General features: G+C 41.5%; 1 protein-coding gene across 2 annotated transcripts in view; it reads left to right on the top strand.

The window, feature by feature from the left end:
- OTUD3 (OTU deubiquitinase 3) overlaps positions 1-18,226 on the top strand; it is a 753,927-nt gene extending 735,701 nt beyond the window's left edge. For both annotated transcript variants that reach the window (XM_044061797.1, XM_044061796.1), the window contains one exon: positions 17,723-18,226. In XM_044061797.1, the coding sequence (XP_043917732.1) occupies positions 17,723-17,899 (177 nt within the window). In that variant the 3' untranslated portion in view covers positions 17,900-18,226. The remainder of the gene's footprint in view (positions 1-17,722) is intronic.
- Positions 18,227-18,509: the final 283 nt, after the last annotated feature.

The following is an 18,509-nucleotide window of genomic DNA, read 5'->3' as shown; positions in this document are numbered from 1 at the left end:
TAGCTTCCCATGAACATGGTTCAGTGTTTGATCCTGACCTCTGGCCAATGCTTGAATGGAGTTTGTATGTTCTCCCTGTGTCTCTGTGGAGCTCCTCCCACCTCCCAAAAATATGCTGAGTGTTTCTACATCAAACTCACCCAAGAATAGAGCTGTGGGCAGAAGTATTGGAAGTATAGAGTCACAATGGTGCCTGTAGGGTAAGAGTTTTATAGACCAACTGCTTTGGGTGTTAACTCTGATACACAGTATCTTCAAGATAGAAGAACACTGATCACAGACTGTACACCATGACAGGGTTAGCCACCCAGCAGTGTGAAAGGTTGGCTCTAGGTAGTTCAGTAGTGTTGACTAATGCTGTCAAAATGAGCAGGGTATTGCTGGTGATAATGAGTTGAGGACCTGGCTTATTCTGACATGTGCTAGTGACCATGCTAACTGTGAGATGGGTATATGTGTTCCTGTTAGCCAGTTTGTGCCCTGTATAAAAAATTGCCCTGCAGCATGTGGTCAGTAAGCTACTGGTTCTCCAGTTGCTCAGCCTAGGTTACCTGGGATAGCTCTTATTGAGTAAAATCTAGGCATAAATCCAATCAGCCTGCAAAACATAAGCTAAGAATTGCTATACTCAGTGTGAAGTATCTGACAGAATGAAGCTTGGAAGTGAATGACATAATAAATAGGAGGCTCTGAACTTTCTGTATATCCAAGAGACTATATGGAAGGGTAGTGCAGCAAAGTCACTTGGCTTGGGATCCAGAGACTACTACACTGGAGGAAGGCAGACTAGAAATGGTGCAGAAATTGTGAGGGAGAGGCTCTATAAGACAGTGAGGGATGTCAACAGAATTAGTGACAGACTCATGGCAAGGAGACTCCAGTATAAGGATAGGAGTTACTACCTCAGCCTATGACCCACATCAGGGATATGATAGTGAGGAAGATAGTGCAGACAGTTGTTGCAGAACTTACTAAATAAAGCAGAACAGGAGCTGATGTTGTTTAATAGGTAACCGGAACGCACACATTGGGTCAGACAGAACAGGATACGAGGACTGCCTTGGCCCACATGGGTGGGGCAACAGAAATAAAGAAGGCGAGGCCATTCTAGACTTATGGCTGGCAAATGGTTTGATGGTGGCCAACACATGGTTCAGCAAGAGAGATTGCTTCCAGCTATGTACAAGGACCCATTTACTCAAAATTGAATAGTGTTTGGTCTCAGAGAGGTGCATACTGAAGGGCAATTAAATTCAATGAGCAGCCTAATGAGTGTGGAATACAGTGGAATGATCACATTGCTGGACCTGAGCAGCATACACTTGGTAATAAACTGTGCAGTGAAAAAGCACTTTCTTACAATAGCAGATATTTGGTGAGTGAAGGACTGTTCATTGTATACATAGGTCCCCAGGTCCACAATTAGTGGATCAGTTTTCAGGGATGTGCTGTCAGTGTGATAACTACAAGGGACTTCTTGCTTATAAAACTATACTATTATACATTTCTTAGCATTCTGTTTTAGTCCATGGTTTTGACACCAGTTTTGGGAAGAACCCTCTTGGAGGATTTTGGTTTCCTCTCGAGAGTTTTTGATATCACCAAGTTTACAGTTATCTGTAAACTTGGACAGCCATAAGCCATTGACAGTAGCTTTGATCTCTAAGAAGTAAACACCAAAGAGGAGCAGCCCAAGAACTGAATTTTGGGGCACAACCAGGGTTGCCAGACGTCCCTGTTTGGGCGGGACTGTCCCAAGATCAGCAGCCTGATCCCGAGTCCCGCCCTGCCGGTTTAAATCCCGGCCAGCCTCCACTTTGTTTTTTTTTTTTTTTTGATTGGCCCGTATACCTGGCATATGGGCCAATCAAAAATCGCTAAACACGGAGCTTCTTGTGTTCCGCATTAAACAGAAGTAGCTCCGTGTTTAACGATTTTTGATTGGCCCGTATGCCGGTATACGGGCCAATCAAAAATCGGTAAACACGGAGCTACTTCTGTTGAATGCGGAACTGCAATGCATTAAACACGAGAAGCTCCGTGTTTAGTGCAGAGCTGCTGTTCTTTAATGTGGAACTCTATTCCACATTAAAGACCTTTTTTTTTGTCCCTACCTGGCCAGTTGGAAATCTGGCAACCCTGGGCACAGTAATAGGGACAGGAGTTTTGGAGGAAGTAGAGCAGCCCATTCTAATGTCACAGGTTTCTATTTGTGAATCAATTTGCAACTTGTGTAGCAATTAACATTTAGCTGGGATACTTTATCTATGATACCTGAGTATGGTATGGTGTCTAATGCCTTTGTAAGGTCTAGAAATATGATTTCTACTGTTTTACCTTAATCTGTTGCTTCAGTAACATACTCAAATAAATCAACCAGGATAAATAGACAGGACCTGCCCTTAACGAATCTGAACTGACTTGGGTGGAGAGTTTATAGGTTACCCATGTCCTTACTTATTGATTCCATAATAATCCTTTCCATAGCCTTACAGATGAGGCTGGTAAGACTTATAGGTCTATAATTGCCCAGGACTGTTGATATACCACTTTTGTGCAACAGGGTGACAGTTACTGTCCTCCATTCATCCGGCACATAGCCTGTTTGGAAGTGGACAGTGAGTAGTATTTGTAGGGCTTCTGACAGGTTCTCTTTTAGGCTGAACAGTATGTAGCCCAGTATGTTGTCTGTCCCCTTAGAAGCAGCATTCTTGGCGACTTGTTCATGGGAGAATTGGGAGGATGGGGTGTAAAAGTGGGTTCAACATCTGGGAATTTAGCGAAGGTGGGGTTGAAGTTAGCCAATCTGTTATTGGATAAATTTAGGTCTGTCCTTTAGATCTGAGTATGTGATATCATTTATTGTTAGTTCTGCATAGTGCTGGGCATTGTTTCCAAGATTTGTAACATAGTTAAAGAAGGTGTTGTGCCTGTTATTTGCCTAATTGGCAGTTTTTACTTTGTATCTGGCTTTGATTGAGTTGATCATGGTCCAGTTCTCTTTTAGTAAGACTTTTTTCTTAGGGGTTTCATTTATTTTTATATACAGTGAGTTTTTTTTTTATTATTGTTACAAAGCTTGTTTATGTTTGGGTTCCACTACAGAGGGTTATTTTTGAATCTGACATTGTATATACTTCAGAAGAGAGACGGAGAGATGCACCTGTGCAGCTATTCACATGTGCATAGAACTTGACAGTAAAGGATTCTGCATAAGCAGTGTGGTCATCAAGCTGGGAGAGGATTTTAAATTTAGCCAGGGCATCACTCAGTTTCAGTAGTTAGCCTTCATACCAGTACTGAAGGATGCTTTTGGATTCAGTCTTAAAGTGAATGTGTCTTAATTGTGGTACACTTTGACTAGGGATGGAGTTACAATTGTTAGGGAACAGTGGTGTCCCATATTGGTGAGGACCAAGGCCAGGACTGTATTGCCCCTGGTTGGGGTGAGGACTAACTGGTCCAGATAGTTTGTATTGTTGAATTTCAGAAATCTCTGGGCAAACATGTTAGAGGATGTATAAGAGGTAGTTGAGGTCCCCTTGGAAAATGGTGTTTCGCTTAATGCATAAGGATTCCACACTAGTTAGGTAGGAGTTATGGGCTGAAGGGGACATACAGGAAGTCATGTAGTTAGCCATGATGTGATAAATGGGGTCTTGTTAATGTTGAGTGTGGAGAAATCGCAGATTATCTTGACTATACTGGAGGTGAAGTTTTTTTCCCCCACAAATATAGAGACAGCATCACCCTAATGCCTTCATGTAGTGCATTGGGCTTGAATGTGTGGTAGGCGTTCAAACCCTGCACTTATGGGGAGCTCTCAGTTGTACTGAACCAGGTTTCGGCAATGATGCATGTATCAGTGATTTCCAGGGTAAAAGTTATTGTAATGAGTGGAGATTTTTGTTAAGGTTCCCAGCATTGAGCAGTAAGAACACAAACTAAGCAACCATGATAAAACTTGTAACAACATACAAAATAAAGGAATTGGGAATGATCTGCTGCCAAAATGCTGTTTATTAAATGCACTTATTTAACACTTTCATCCTGATTTTTGGACTTCATCAAAATAAAAACACAAGGAATACATACATGCTTAAATCCCCAAATGTAACCTCCTACTTTTAAAACTGCTAAAAGCAAGTTAATAGACTTCCTAGTCATTAGTTCTTAAACACATACGCAACCCTTTAAAACTTATTAAATAGTATTCCAACGAGCAACCAGAATAAAATAAAAATAAAATAAAATGTGGTCGCAACAAAAATACTTTCCATAAAAAAGAAGAGAAAATCAATTTGTACTATTCATAAATATTGATAAACAACAGGGAAATGTTAATACAAGTAATAATGCATTCCACACACCTTATGAAAGTTAATAACTTTGCATATGTAAAGATGCTTTAAGGCGGAGCAAACTACTAATAGAAACCATGTCACTGAGCCCCCAAGAGTTGGCAGAGTTAAATCACCCATGGGGCCACCCGTTGTGTCAGTGAGAATATCATCAGTGACATAAAAAGTAAAGTTATAAGAGGTCATAGTTTTATATGCTTATACAGACCATTATGCTCCACCTTTTTCACTAACCTCATACATAGAGTAGATATAAAAAGTGTACACACCCCTTTTAAAATGCCAGGTTTTTATGATATATAAAAAAAATGAGACCACAACAAATCATTTCAAAACTAAAATAAAAAAACGTGCGATATGCTGGTTGTATAAGTGTGCACACCCTTAAACCACCTTTTGATTTAATTACAGTATTCAGTCTACTTGGGTAGGAGTCTATCAGCACGGCACATCTTGACTTGGCAATATTTGCCTACTCTTCCTTGCAAAAGTGCTCCAAGTCTGTCAGATTGTGAGGGCATTTCTTGTGCACAGCCCTCTTCAGATCACCCCACAGATTTTCTATTGGATTTAGGTCTGGGTTCTGGCTGGGCCATTCCAAAACTTTAATTTTCTTCTGGTGAAGCCATTCTTTTGTTGATTTGGATGTATGTTTGGTGTCACTGTTGTGTTGAAAGGTGAAATTCCTCTTCATCTTCAGCTCTCTAGCAGACACGCCTGAAGGTTTTGGGCCAAAATTGACTGGTATTTGGAACTGTTTATAATTCACTCCACCTTGACTAAAGCCCCAGTTCCAGATGAAGAAAAGCAATCCCAAAGCATGCTACTGCCACTACCTTGCTTCACCGTGGGGATGGTGTTCTTTTGTTGAGGCAAAGTGTTGTTTATTGTGCCAAATGTACCTTTTGGAATTGTGGCCAAAAAGTTCAACCTTGGTCTCATCAGACCATAACACATTTTCCTACATGCTTTTGGGAGACATTATGTATTGTTTTGCAGATTTTAGCTGGGCCTGGATATTTTTCTGTGTAAGAAAAGGCTTCCATCTTGCAACCTGAGCCCACAGCCCAGACATATGGAGAATACGTGAGATTGTTGTCACATGTAGTACATAACCAGTACTTGCCAGAAATTCCTGCAGCTCCCTCAGTGTTGCTGTATGTCTCTTGGCAGCATCCCTGACCATTTTTTGTCTTGTCTTTTCATCAATTTTGGAGGGACGTCCAGTTTTTTGCAATGTCACCGTTGTCCCATATTTTCACTGTGTTCCATAGTATAGCCAATACTGGGGAAATTTTTTGTACCCTTCTCCTGCCTGATACCTTTCAACAGTGAGTTCCCTTTGATGCTTTGTAAGCTCTCTGCGAACCATGGCTTTTACTTTAGCAGGCAATTGAGTAAATGTCAGGAAAAACTGAACTTTATTTGTGATTAATCAGTTTCTTTAACTGATGGCAGGTGTGTACCCAAGAAGACTGAATGCTATAATTAAATCAAAAGGTGCTTCAATAAAGTATTATTTTAAGGGTGTGCACACTTATGCATCCAGCTTATTGCACGTTTTGTATTTTTTATACTTTTTCCCCTAGCAGATTTGTTTGTTTTTCAATTGAATTGTACAGGTTCTAGGTCACATTAAAGGTGGGAAAATTTTTGAAATGATTTATTGCGGTCTCATTTTTTTATATCACAAAAACCTGGCATTTTAACAGGGGAGTGTAAACTTTTTATATCCGCTGTAATTGTTTATTGTTTCAGTTGTCTGCTGAACTTAGTATGTCTGAGGTTACTCTGTGTTTGTGATTCAGTTCTGTTTTTATGTGAATTTCTTGACACAGGCTGACTACAGATAGTCCGTTGTGATCTGTGTACTTCCCAGGTAAACATACTTAAATAAAAATAAGACTCCTGTTAGAATGGGCAGATCATTTCAAAATGCATTTTATTGCTGACACTCATGTAATCTTTTGGTCCAGCGTAGATTGCAGAGACTTCAACATTTTGCCTCCTTGCTGCTCAACAAGCAGGCAGGATAAGCTATTTCTCTATCACGAAAGGGCTTAGAGAACTTCATAATGTATCATACCGTTCTTGTTCCAGAAGCTTGAAGTTCAGAAAGCACAGATAGGCTGGAGGAGCTTCCTAACAGTTAAAAAAAAATCATTAACTGTTCTCTTCTACACGTTACCATGTATCCTACTGCATCTTCCATTGTGCAGATGTTTTGGCTAGGGCCACAGGCTTGGGTGTATATATGCATCGTAATATGGTGATGTGGCTGCAGCTGTCATTCCTTAAGGAGAAGCTCAAATGTTAGATCCTAGATTCCCAGTTTGAGCGGATAGGCTGCTTGGCGAGCCTACCTAACAGCAGGTCAACTGAGCTACTTAACCTCTTGAAAAAAGGAACAGGTCCTCCACAGTAATCGCCCTCTACCTCCACATCTCTTTCTTCTAGATTAGGCCAGTTGTAAAAGAGGAAGAATCCTCTCAACACCCCAAATCAGTGTAATGGATGGCTTTTGTCACTTCAGCATCTGTGCTCATCTGAGCTTTTCTTAGTGCCCACAATTTTCACCAATCTTTTGGTCATAGTAGCCAAAGCCTTTGATAAGAAAAGGTCCACTGGTTTTCCCATATTTGAATAACAACAAGATAAAACAAAAAAATAGCTTCACGGACCACCAGGCTACTTGTAAAACTTTAATACAGAATGTTAGCACTTTCAAGATACACCCATCATCAGACATATTACGATTAATTAAACAAAGCCTTTTTATACACCAAGTTAAAATACAAACACCAATGAGCATCGAGATTTAATAAACTGGTCTATGCCTCTTAAGAAAAGGTTTTAAAGGTACCATTACATGTAGAACAGGGCTTCTATCTGCACCTAGTCTAATAATCCACTGTACCTCACAATACTCCGTTTGATTAACAGTATCTCCCCCTCTAACACTTCCCCTCACTAATTGCAAAACCATAAAAGTAAAATGATGCCTGGGATGTATTTTAACATGTTGGTAAAGGGCATTATGCACAATTTGTAAGCATATGGCTGATAGATGTTTCAGTATCCTCTCCTTAATTTTGCAGTTGGTTTTCCCTATGTAAAATGATGTGCAAGGCTGGCACAGAGCCAGGTATATTACATTCATAATGTTACAATCAGCTAACAAGTTAGGTTTAAATACCCTATGAGCTATTGGATCTGTAAACTCCTGAACCCTGGATATCAGGGGACAGGCTTTACAGTGTTGGCACGGAAATGTCCCTGTTATTCATGGAGACTTAACCTTATCGTGCTTATTGACATTGTCCCTATCACATAAAATTTGTTTTAAATTCCAATTCCTTTTAAAAATAAAATGTGGTGCTTCCCTTACTATTTCCTTTAAACTATCACCAGTTAATAAAATCATCCAATTATTCCTAATAATCTCACATACCCCTCTTATATCTTTAAGCACTGGTTGCACAGAGAAGGGTACTTGACGTTTTGACTTGACCACTCGGCTGAGATCTTAACCCTGTAGCTGTGCCAGTGGGGAGTCTTATTGGGGATCTGGAGAAAGAGGGAGAAACCAGCCCCAGACTGACTGTGATCTCTGTGTGCTCTTAAGGGAAATTGTACTTTGTGTGTACCTATCATCCTCCCAATGTGCACGTTAGTGGTGAGGATTAAGGCTCCTTGATTACTGGGCCAGTGCAGGGGTATCACATATTAATTGTTTGGCAGTGGTTGGATATCCACATCAAATGTTAATTGATTGATGGTGGTGCGTTAGCTGCATCACATATTAATCAGCTTGTAGTGGTGTGGATATTGAATTCCTGTAGCTTGTGTACAGTGAACACTGAAGGTATGTTTGTACTCTAAATCAGTCTCACAGTGAACATTCAGAGTTCATATTACAATTTTATTTATTTATTTATTTTATTTTACATTTGTTGACCGGGCTAGTCCAACTGGATATATGTCCATTTTCAGTAGAGGCCCGGGGAGAAAAGCTCCATAAGTTGTACAAGTTCACAAAAGGCATAAAAATGTTACATGAGAAACATAGCAATTTAAACAGATGCTTTAAAAAGATAAAATAAGATACCGAAACATTATTGTTTTATTTCTTTTGTTACCTTAGTTAGTCAGGGAGAGTAGGCAAGCATGTCAGCAGAGGAGTATGGCAAGCTGACAAGGAGCCAGTTAGCTGAGATGTGCCAGGCTTAAAGGACTGGTGCATGCCAACCTGACTAAAGCAGACATGTTTGCAGCTTTAGTCACAGCTGCATCACAGAATAGCAGTCAGGACGACAATCAGACTGGCCGAGATGTACAACTCTCAGAAAATGGACAGCTTAACCTTTTCACAGAAGACTTAAAAATCTATTTATAGTTAGAGACTTGAGTTGGAGGCCAAGTGTTTGGAAATAGAAGCAGCAGAGAGACTGAGGCATGTAGAGACTGTGGAAAATGAGAAACTGCATTGTCTGAAGGCTGAGGAAAATGAGAGACTGCAACGCCTGGATGCTGAGGAGAAAGAGAGGCAAAGGCAACATGAAAAAAGATGCTGACTCTTCACCAGAGTCATGGAGGTAATGGGGAAGGGAGTAACTGAACCTCAGAAGCAATAAAGGTCAGTAAATTTCTGCCACAATTTACTGAAGGGGATAATTTTGATGCTTTCATTCATATGTTTGAGAGGGTATATAAACAGTATGATGTTAACCAAGGGCTACGGTTCCGGACCCCCCTTACTCCATGTTAAAGCTGTAACTGTTCTTTCCAGACTGACTGATAATGACTGCTTAAATTATAATGTTGCAAAGAATTGTTTGCTAGAATTTTTAAGTTAACACCTGAAGCTTATAGGAAAAAGTTTTGTGAGCATAGACGCAAGGCAGATGAAGGTGTGTGTGAATATGTTGCTGAACTAAGCACTTATTTTCATAGGTGGGTGAGTGGATGTCAGGTCACCACTTTTGAAAGGTTGGCAGTCCTTTTGGTGAGGGACCAAGCCCTTAGCATTTTGCCTGAGGACATGAGGATCTGGTTAGCTGATAGACCATGCATTACTGTAGATGAGTTGGGGAAGAAGGAAGACCTATACCAAGCAAGCAGGGCATCTCTGCACAAGAAAGGGACACCCAGTGCTGCTCATGGGTCTAATGGAACCCATGGTGGGCAGCCCAGACTGCCCTAACAGAGTCCACTAGTAGCAGGGGCAGCCACTAATCTAGGTACACATCCAGGACCTAAGGTTAAATGTTTTGAATGCAACCAGTGGGACCATGTAGCATACAGATGTCCACAGAGGCAAGGTGGGGGTAACAAAAGGTAGGAGAGCCAGTAAGTAGGAATGACAAAATGCCAACAGTAGGTTGTCTTGAGACAACAAGGGTACCAAACTGCCACCCTGCATATGTGTCGATAGGGAATGATTTTGATAATGCAGTACCATTTGTGCATGCAGTTAGATGCAGTCAGACTTGGAGACAAGCATGTAGGTCTGGAAGCCTGGGGGAGACCTAGACAGACTGCACACTTGCAGCCAGGACTGGTGAGGTGGTTACTTCAAGGAGGGCGCTACCCTGTAGCAGTGAAACTGAAGGTGAGCAACAGCTGCTTTTGGGTACTAATGTTCCCTTGGACAGAGTGACTGCAAGGGCAGAGATGAGTAGTAGTACCCAGGCTGACAGTGAGGCACCTCTGTCAGAGGATACCAGACCTCCTGTGGAAGGGGGGCTGGGAAGGGTTACAAAGAGAGATTTGAGACAAGCTCAGCTCTCAGACCCTACATTACAAGGCCTGAGGGAGGTCGCTAGTGAGGCACCTGATTCTCAAGGGAACGGGGAATATGTGTAGTGGGGCAAAGGGTTACTGTATAAAGAATGGACCCCTGAGGGAGGGCTAGAGGATGAGAGAATACAGCAGTTGGTAGTGCCCAGAGCCTACTGTCTGCCATTTCTAGCCATACCCCATGATATTCTCTTTGCAGATCATATGGGCATAAAACATACAAAGAGACATATTATGCAGAACTTTTATTGGCCTTGGATTTCCAGAGATGTAACAGGGTACTGCAGGAAATGTGAGCAGTGAAAAAGGTAGGCAAGGCAGGGAGACAAGGTGAAAGCTCCTATGATGACTTTGCCTGTGATTGAGGAGCCATTTCAGAGGGTAGCTATGGCTATTGTGGGGCCTCTGAGTACCCCAAGTTCCACAGGGAAAAATTATATCCTAATGGTAGTAGATTATGCTACCAGATACCCTGAGGCAGTGGCTCTGTCCTCCATTAAGGCAGAAAAGGTAGCAAATTCTTTGTTAGACATTTTCAGCAAGGTAGGTTTCCCAAAAGAAATACTGACTGACAGAGGTGCCAATTTTATATCAGACCTGCTGGCTTGTCTGTGGAAGAACTGTGGGTTGAAGCACATAAAGACCCACCCCTGCCATCCCCAGACTAATGGTCTTGTTGAGAGGTTAAACTCTACACTCAAGACCACGCTAAAGGCATTTGCAGACCAGTTTGAGGAACTGGGACAAATATTTGCCCCATCTGTTTGCTTACAGAGAGGTTCACCAGGAATACACAGGTTTTTCATTCTTTGAGTTGCTTTATGAGCATAGGGTGAGCGGACCTCTAGATTTAATTTGAGATGAGTGGGAGGGTGTGTGTGAATCCCACAAGGAGTCTGTTGTGGTATATGTCCTAACCCTCAGGCCAAGGTTCTGGGAACTCATGGGCTTGACCCAGGAGAACCTGGCAGAAGCCCAACAACAGCAAAAGGTCTGGTATGACAGGAAGTTTGAGCTAAAGAGTATGCTGTAGGGCACCAGGTAATGGTTCTCATTCCTGTCAGACACAACAAGTTGCAGGCAGCCTGGGAGGGACCCTACAAGGTGGGTAAGGAAGGTTAGTGATGTTAACTACATGGTGGAACTACTAGGCAGGAGGCAGGGGCACAGATTGTACCATGTTAACATGATGAAACCTTACCAGGATAGGGAGGCCCTTGTGCAGAATATTTCCAGTGGATTGCAGGAGGAGTCTGTGGGAGATCTGGTGACTGATTTCCTCAGTGTGGCTCGGACTGACACCTCAGTGGAAGGGGTAGCAATGTCCTACCAGCTATCTCCTACTCAGGTTCGAGAAATCCGAGCAGTGTTACAGGAGTTTGGGGACATGTTCACTGGGAAGCCAGGGTGCACCCACCTGGTGCAGCACCATGTGTCTACAGGACCCCGAAGGCCTATTAAGCAGGCCCCTTATAGGGTGCCTGAGAGAGTTAAACAGACTCTGAGGGAGGAGACACAGGAAATGTTGGAACTAGGGGTAATTCAGGAGTCCAGCAGTCCCTGGGCCTCCCTAGTGGTGCTGGTACTAAAGAAGGATGGCAACACCAGGTTCTGTGTGGACTACAGGAAATTAAATAGTTACACAGAGTCAGATGCTTACCCCATGCTTAGGACAGATGAAGCCCTAGAGCAGCTGGGTGGGACTAAGTATCTTACCACCATTGATCTTACCAAGGGTTACTGGCAGGTGCCCTTGACTTCCAGTGCTAGAGAGACGTCAGCCTTTGTGACTCCTTTTGGCATCTATGAGTTCACAAAGATGCCCTTTGGGATGAAAAATGCCCCACCGACTTTCCAGTGGCTGGTACCTACATGATATTGCCATCTACAGCTATTTCTGGCAAGAGCACCTTTAGCATGTTAGGGAGGTGCTGGGCAAACTACAGAGGGCAGGGTTGACCATTAAGCCCAGCAAGTGTCAGGTGGGTATGGCAGAGGTCTTCTACATGGGACATAGAGTGGGGAGTAGTAAGATCAGGCTAGAACTGGCCAAAGTGGAAGTCATTCAGGCATGGCCTGCACCTGTTACCAAAAAGCAGGTGATGGCATTTTTGGAGACAGCAGGGTACTACAGAAAGTTTGTCCCCAATTATAATACCATAGCTGCTCCTCTCACAGACCTGACAAGGAAAAACAGGCCAAATAAGGTAGTGTGGACCCCAGCATGTAAGCAGGCATTCAAAAGCTTAAAGAAGCTTTGGGAGGACCCCCTGTGTTAGCCAATCCAGATTACTGCTAATAATTTGTTGTGCAGGTGGATGCTATGAACCATGGGGCGGGGGCTGTACTTAGCCAGATTTCTTCAGAGGGAGAAGAGCACCCAGTGGTTTATCTGTCATAGGCTCCAACCCAGGGAGGAATGCTCTGCAGCTGTAGAAAAGGAATGTCTGGCCATAGTATGGGCACTGCAGAAACTTCAGCCTTCCCTGTATGGAAGAAAATTCACTAGTTACAGACAACAGTCCCTTAACATGGCTACATCAAGCCAGCCAGCAAAATGCCAAGTTACTAAGGTGGAGTCTAGGGTTGCAAATGTATATGACAGTGCAGTACTCCAGTGGGGTTAACAATGCCAATGCAAATGGGCTCTCAAGACAGGGAATGGGGTACAGTATTCCCAGATTGGCTCAACCCTCTCCAGCAATGTTTCTCAAGGGTCACTTGAAAAACATAGCTTGAATTTTCGGGTGTGGGGGTGAGAATTACGAAGGCTGCCAGCCCAGCTAGTTGGAATTTTGTAAATAATTGTTTATCATTTGTGAATATTAATATGATTTGTATGGTTGGCTTATAAATGTAAGAAAACTATATGTTATGTGTACATTAAACTACTGGTGCAGAAGTGTCTGTTAAATTGTATGTTAAATTATGTGCTGAGCTTTAAGAATGTAACCACAGTGTACCCTACTGGAAAATAACAGAAATGTATATGAACTATATGCCTATGCAAATGTATGTTTTGATAGTAGGAAGCAGGAAAATACAGTTAACTTGCAAATCTCTTTTAAGAAAATAAGTTGAAATTGTTTACGACTGTGCTATAGTTAATGCCAGGAGACAGAATGTCTGCAGCTAGAAATTCTATTGTCTGGAAATAGAAATAATTACAGGTTTTAAGGTTTTAAAGTTAAAGTGTTTAACTGTTTTACGACTTCCAGTTCCAGGCAAACTTTTGAGAGAGAAGTATTTTTGACACCGAGGTGCTAAATTTTAAGTTTCTGTTAGCCTGGAAGCTGAAGGCAGAGGTGACAAAGAATGATTTAATCTGAGATAACCCAACAGAAATGTTTGATAGCAATTTAAGAACCATCTGAGAGAGTGAGTCTGTGTATTTTGTATTTTCTTTGGACCTAGAAACATCCTCTCATCAGCACTTCTCATCTATATTTGCCTGGCTCTGTAAGTAAGTAATTTAGGGCATAGTATCTCTTGGATATAGATAGGAATACAGTTAAGATTAGTTTAGATGTTTTCTGTATTTATTTGAGACTGTCCTGCAATGTTGTTTTAAAGTATTTCCTGTGATTCTGAACTCTGTTGTCACTGTGTTGTCATTGAGTATTGTCTTCTGCTTTTATTATTATTAAAATATTTAATTTAAACCTTTTAATTGTGGCTGGTTTGTTTAGATAGAGATATTTATGCTCTGAGAGTACTTGCATATGTATTTGGTGACACTGTACAGGCCACTCTTAAATAGCCTTGCTGTTGGTCACACTTACCATTTAGATTATACTAGCATTACACAGTAGAATTGGTCACCCTTTGTGAGGGCCTTATAGTAGCTGATAAAGGGTGGTTGGTGGCAGTGATTACTACCTTATAGTCTGGGCATAAGGGGGCATAGCTAGTAAACCTGTGCCTGCCTTCCCCAGGGGTGTATTGTGTGTTTATATGTAAATCATATCTCAAAGTGTGTGCGTGCCAGCTACTTGAGCAGGGGCAATTAAGCACTGGTTGGACAGAGAAGGTGCTTGAGGTTTTGGCTTGACCAATCAGCTGAGATCTTAACCATATAGCTGTGCCAGTGGGGAGTCTTGCTGGGGATTTGGAGAAAGGGAGCGAAACAAGCCCCAGACTAACTGTGATCTCTGTGTGCCCTTTAGGGAAATTGTATTTTAGTGTGTGTGTACTTGTTATCCCCCTAATGTGCACATCCCTTACTGGTGTTAGTGGTGAGGATTGAGGCTCCTTGATTACTGGGCCAGTGCAGGGGCTTCACACCTTCCATAGATTCAGGTGTAGCGAAAATGGAATAAGTCCTCCCTGCTCACAACTCAGAAGAAGTCCTTCACCAGTGTCAAGTTTGACAGTTAATTTTCTGTATTTCTTGCCTTTGGAGAGGGCTTAAGAGGTTCATTGCTGTAAATCTTATTTGTTAGGGCACAGAGCAGGGTCCAGGCTCAGACTTAGCTGCAAATATCTCCATAATACCTTTTGTGTACCTGAGTATGTGATGCTCAGGTGAACTGTGAGGTGTTTGTACCTTCAGCGCCAATATGTCCAGTCAATGTTGTTGTTGATGTACTCTGTTTGATAGGACTTCCCCATTTACCTTGTCTGTGGGTGTCATTTTCCTGTTTCTGAATTTGTTACAGATGTTAACAAATGCTTCTTTAGTAAGCTAGGGAGCTAACCTAGGCTTCCAAATGGTGTAGGGATGGAGCGTGCTTCTCCCCACCCCATCCAGCCTGGGAGGGAAGGATCTCCATATCAGCCACCTGAAACTCAGAGCAGTGCTTTTGGCCATGAAGTTCTTTGAAGAACATTTGGTTTGGGACCTGTTTTCGTTTAGTCAGGTGGTCAGTCCACTTTTGGTATTTAACCTCAAAGCACACAAGAACCGAAAAGGCAGAGAAGCAAAACTTGGCAGAATAAACATTTAATTGATTAGCACTTTTGTTTCTTTGAGTAGAAACTTCAAAGTTTCTAAATGTTTATTCTGACAAGTAGAACTGTGCTTCTCTGCCTTTTTGGTTCCTGTGCACTTTTGGTATTTAAGCATAGAAAGGGGTGTAAGGTTATACTTCTCAGCAGGGAAATTATTCTCCTCTGGGGCACATGGGGCATTCTTCTCTGAATAGTTCATATCCCAGCAGAAGTGAACAAGTTGGTGGAAGCTCTTAAGTGCTAGCTGAGAAGGATGCAGGAGTTTTGAATGACTAGTTGGAAAGACCATCAGGCTTTCATCTCCTTTTTTCAGGGACGATAGGGACCTGCAGTTGTAAAGCACATAATTTTCTAGTGGATTGTCCAGCTGCATTGACTTTTGCCATCTTTTGGCAAGTGCTGCAGGTAAAGTCTACTCCACTAGAAATGTGTCTGTCTCCAGTGCTTCAAGAAGTAATGCTATTCTTTCCTGAACCTTCCCCACAGCCTAACAGTCCTTAGCTCATCCTGATTCTCTGCATTTTCTGCCAGTACCTCACTCCTTAACATTTCCTTCAATCCTACCACAGTCATAGAAGTTGAAACAGCTAAGATTCTTGGCATTACTTCATTTCAATTCCCTTCTATACAACACAATTCCAAAAACTAACCTCACTATGGACAAACTGTACATGGATAAACCTTTTCAAGCAGTCAAAGCTAGTATGTCCTTAACTGGGTAATACTTTCTAGTCTGAGTCATACTCCTCTCACGTCTTTAAAAAGTTAGCCTCACCACCTCCGCACAAACTGGAAGAAGCATGTAAAGTCAGCCAGTTTTGCCTTTGTGCACAGTAGTTGCATCCACCACTGTCTTTTTCTACATGGTGTCAGCTGGCTTGAATATAACCACTACATTTCTTCTGCTCAATTCTGCTAAACTCACAAGCTCCTCTGCTGCCCAAATCATCTGGCCTCTCCATGGCATCTTAGGCAGTTCACTCATCAACTGGACTAAATTCCCATGTCCTTCACTAAATTTAGTTACTCAAAGATTTCCATTTCCATTGGTAACATTTGAAGTAAGCAGCCTTCTGAGAGAAGAGCTACCAAAGATAAATGGGCATTTTAATATTTTCACGCCTGCCTACTCATTAATGGTTAGTTGTGTAACCATGGTATCAACCAAGTGCTTCATTCCTTTACTAAGCTATCCTCATATAACCCTTGCTATATAGCCATCATTCTGTGCAGCTGTTGAACCTAACAACTGACTAAAACTATAATGTTTCCTTTTCTCTTGATAATCCTGCTACCAATTTGTATCCATGTTTTCTTTAGAAAATGCATTTTGTGTAGCACGTTATTTCCTATGCTGCTATGTTTAGGACTATGCTATGTATATTGGTTGAATTATGTCGTATATATTTAACTGCATACTTTTTACTGTACCTTTGCTTGTTTATGGTATTGCAATTCTCTCTGGCACTTCACTAAAAATGAGATCTCCCAGGCAGGAATTTCTAGTTAACAAATGCAAATATATATAGATAGCAATATACCTTCGTTGAAGGTTGTGCATCAGAGCCGGCAACTCAGTACGTAAAAATCTACTGCCAATCATTAGCGGACCGGAGTTCCTCTGTGGCGACCCCTAACCAGGAAAAGCCGAAAGACACAACAGCAACATTTATTTTTGCTGCCAAGTCCACATCACAGCCATGCTTAGACAAAGTGTGTTCGTTCACCTTCAGCAAGACTCAATTAAGGATTTTTAAATACAGGTGATAATTGTGCACATAGTTTGTGTACCACCCCCTCTGCTCCCATCACTGGCAAGTACATCCCCATTTACTTCTCAGAATCAGGGAAAGGGACATCATGTTATGGCTATGGAAAGAATTTTTCAACAAATGCAGATAAGTTCAAACTTGGGTAGGCAGGAGAACTATATGCAAGTGAGTGTGGAGCATGCATTGATGTCTCATGTACATCACATGGATGCCTTCTTGCTTATGCCCACAAAGTATTGCTCGAGAAACAGCACCCCCCAAAAAGACACTAGGTATCATGTTAATAATCTTGGCATCACTCTTCAGTCTCTATTAGAAGGTGCCCGCTGTGACTGAAATCCACACCCTTCCCACAAGGAAGGAAGGTTTGTAGTGGCCATGCCGTCTCACTTCAACCCAGCTGACTGTCTCACACCTGATTCATGCTAGTTTATCTTGGGCAGATTCAGCTTCTTTGCTGAAACATCTGTGATAACGTCAAAAAAAAAAATGGGACAAAGGCCCAAAATAATGGGCTATTTTAAATATTGTTCTAATAAGGCAATAGATTTTGCACCAGCATACACATTCTGAGCAATAAGAAGTATGAAACTAATGTCTGTTGTTGTTGAATGTAATCCTTGGTTATTTTCCCCAAAACTAAAAAATGTATGAGGGACTGAGAAAAAAATGAGAAAGTCAAGAATCAATTGGAAGGTATGATTATAGATCATCTTCATTAGAACTTGATATTCTGCCACTGTGATAGCTTGTTACATATCAGTTTTGTTATATATTTAAGTTTGTATACAGTCCCCATAGTCCAGTTTAAGACATTACCATATTGTGTATTTTTTCCAGCTCTCCAACAAGCAAAGAAAAGAACAGCAACGTCAAGAGAAAAAAAGACGACAGGAAGAAAGGCATCGACAAAAAGTCTTGGAGAACAGAAGTAACAATGCTGAAAATAATGACAATCATGTTACTACAGCTACAGAAGTTACACTGGTGAAGGCAGTTGCTACTTTAAACATTTGACTGCACTGGTTTGCATTGTCAAATGTAGAAATGTAACCGTCCTTTATGGGATATGCAAGCTGCTGTTAAATGGCACAGCAAATATGTGTTGAAAACAAAGGGACTGAAGAATTCTCAGTGGTTCAGTATCATTTTGTTTGTTTTTATCAACAAATCTTTAAAGGAAAGAACTGCAATTCATTGGTTGCCTTTAATTTAAATAAAATTGTAGGTTCTCTTTCTACACAGGATTCTATTCCAAATCCAAGGACAAGCTAATTTTTCCAGAATTTTTATTTTTGATGTCAGAGTGTATTCATTTGCTAAATACAAAGACAGTTGCTTTAAGCTTTGGAACTAGTCATTTGTAAAGCAAAAATTAAAAAAAAAATGACTACCATTTCCACATGCTGCTGCATGGAGAAGGACCTGCTAAAATGTCACTTGTTTCCCTTCTCAGTGTATTGTTATCATCTGTTTCACTGAAGTACACACAACTTTTTTTTTAATTCTAAATTCTTTCAGATTGGCTTTGTATACATTTTTTTGGGAGGGGATGCAGATTTTTTTGGGGGAAATGCAGATTCTGAAAATGAAGCTCTGGATTTACTCTGAACAAGGTGAGTGTTGA

This window comes from Protopterus annectens, chromosome 2.part0 (assembly GCF_019279795.1).
Source record: "Protopterus annectens isolate FY-2018-M chromosome 2.part0, PAN1.0, whole genome shotgun sequence".
Taxonomy (NCBI): domain Eukaryota; kingdom Metazoa; phylum Chordata; order Ceratodontiformes; family Protopteridae; genus Protopterus; species Protopterus annectens.
This window is presented reverse-complemented; position numbering and strand designations above follow the sequence as displayed.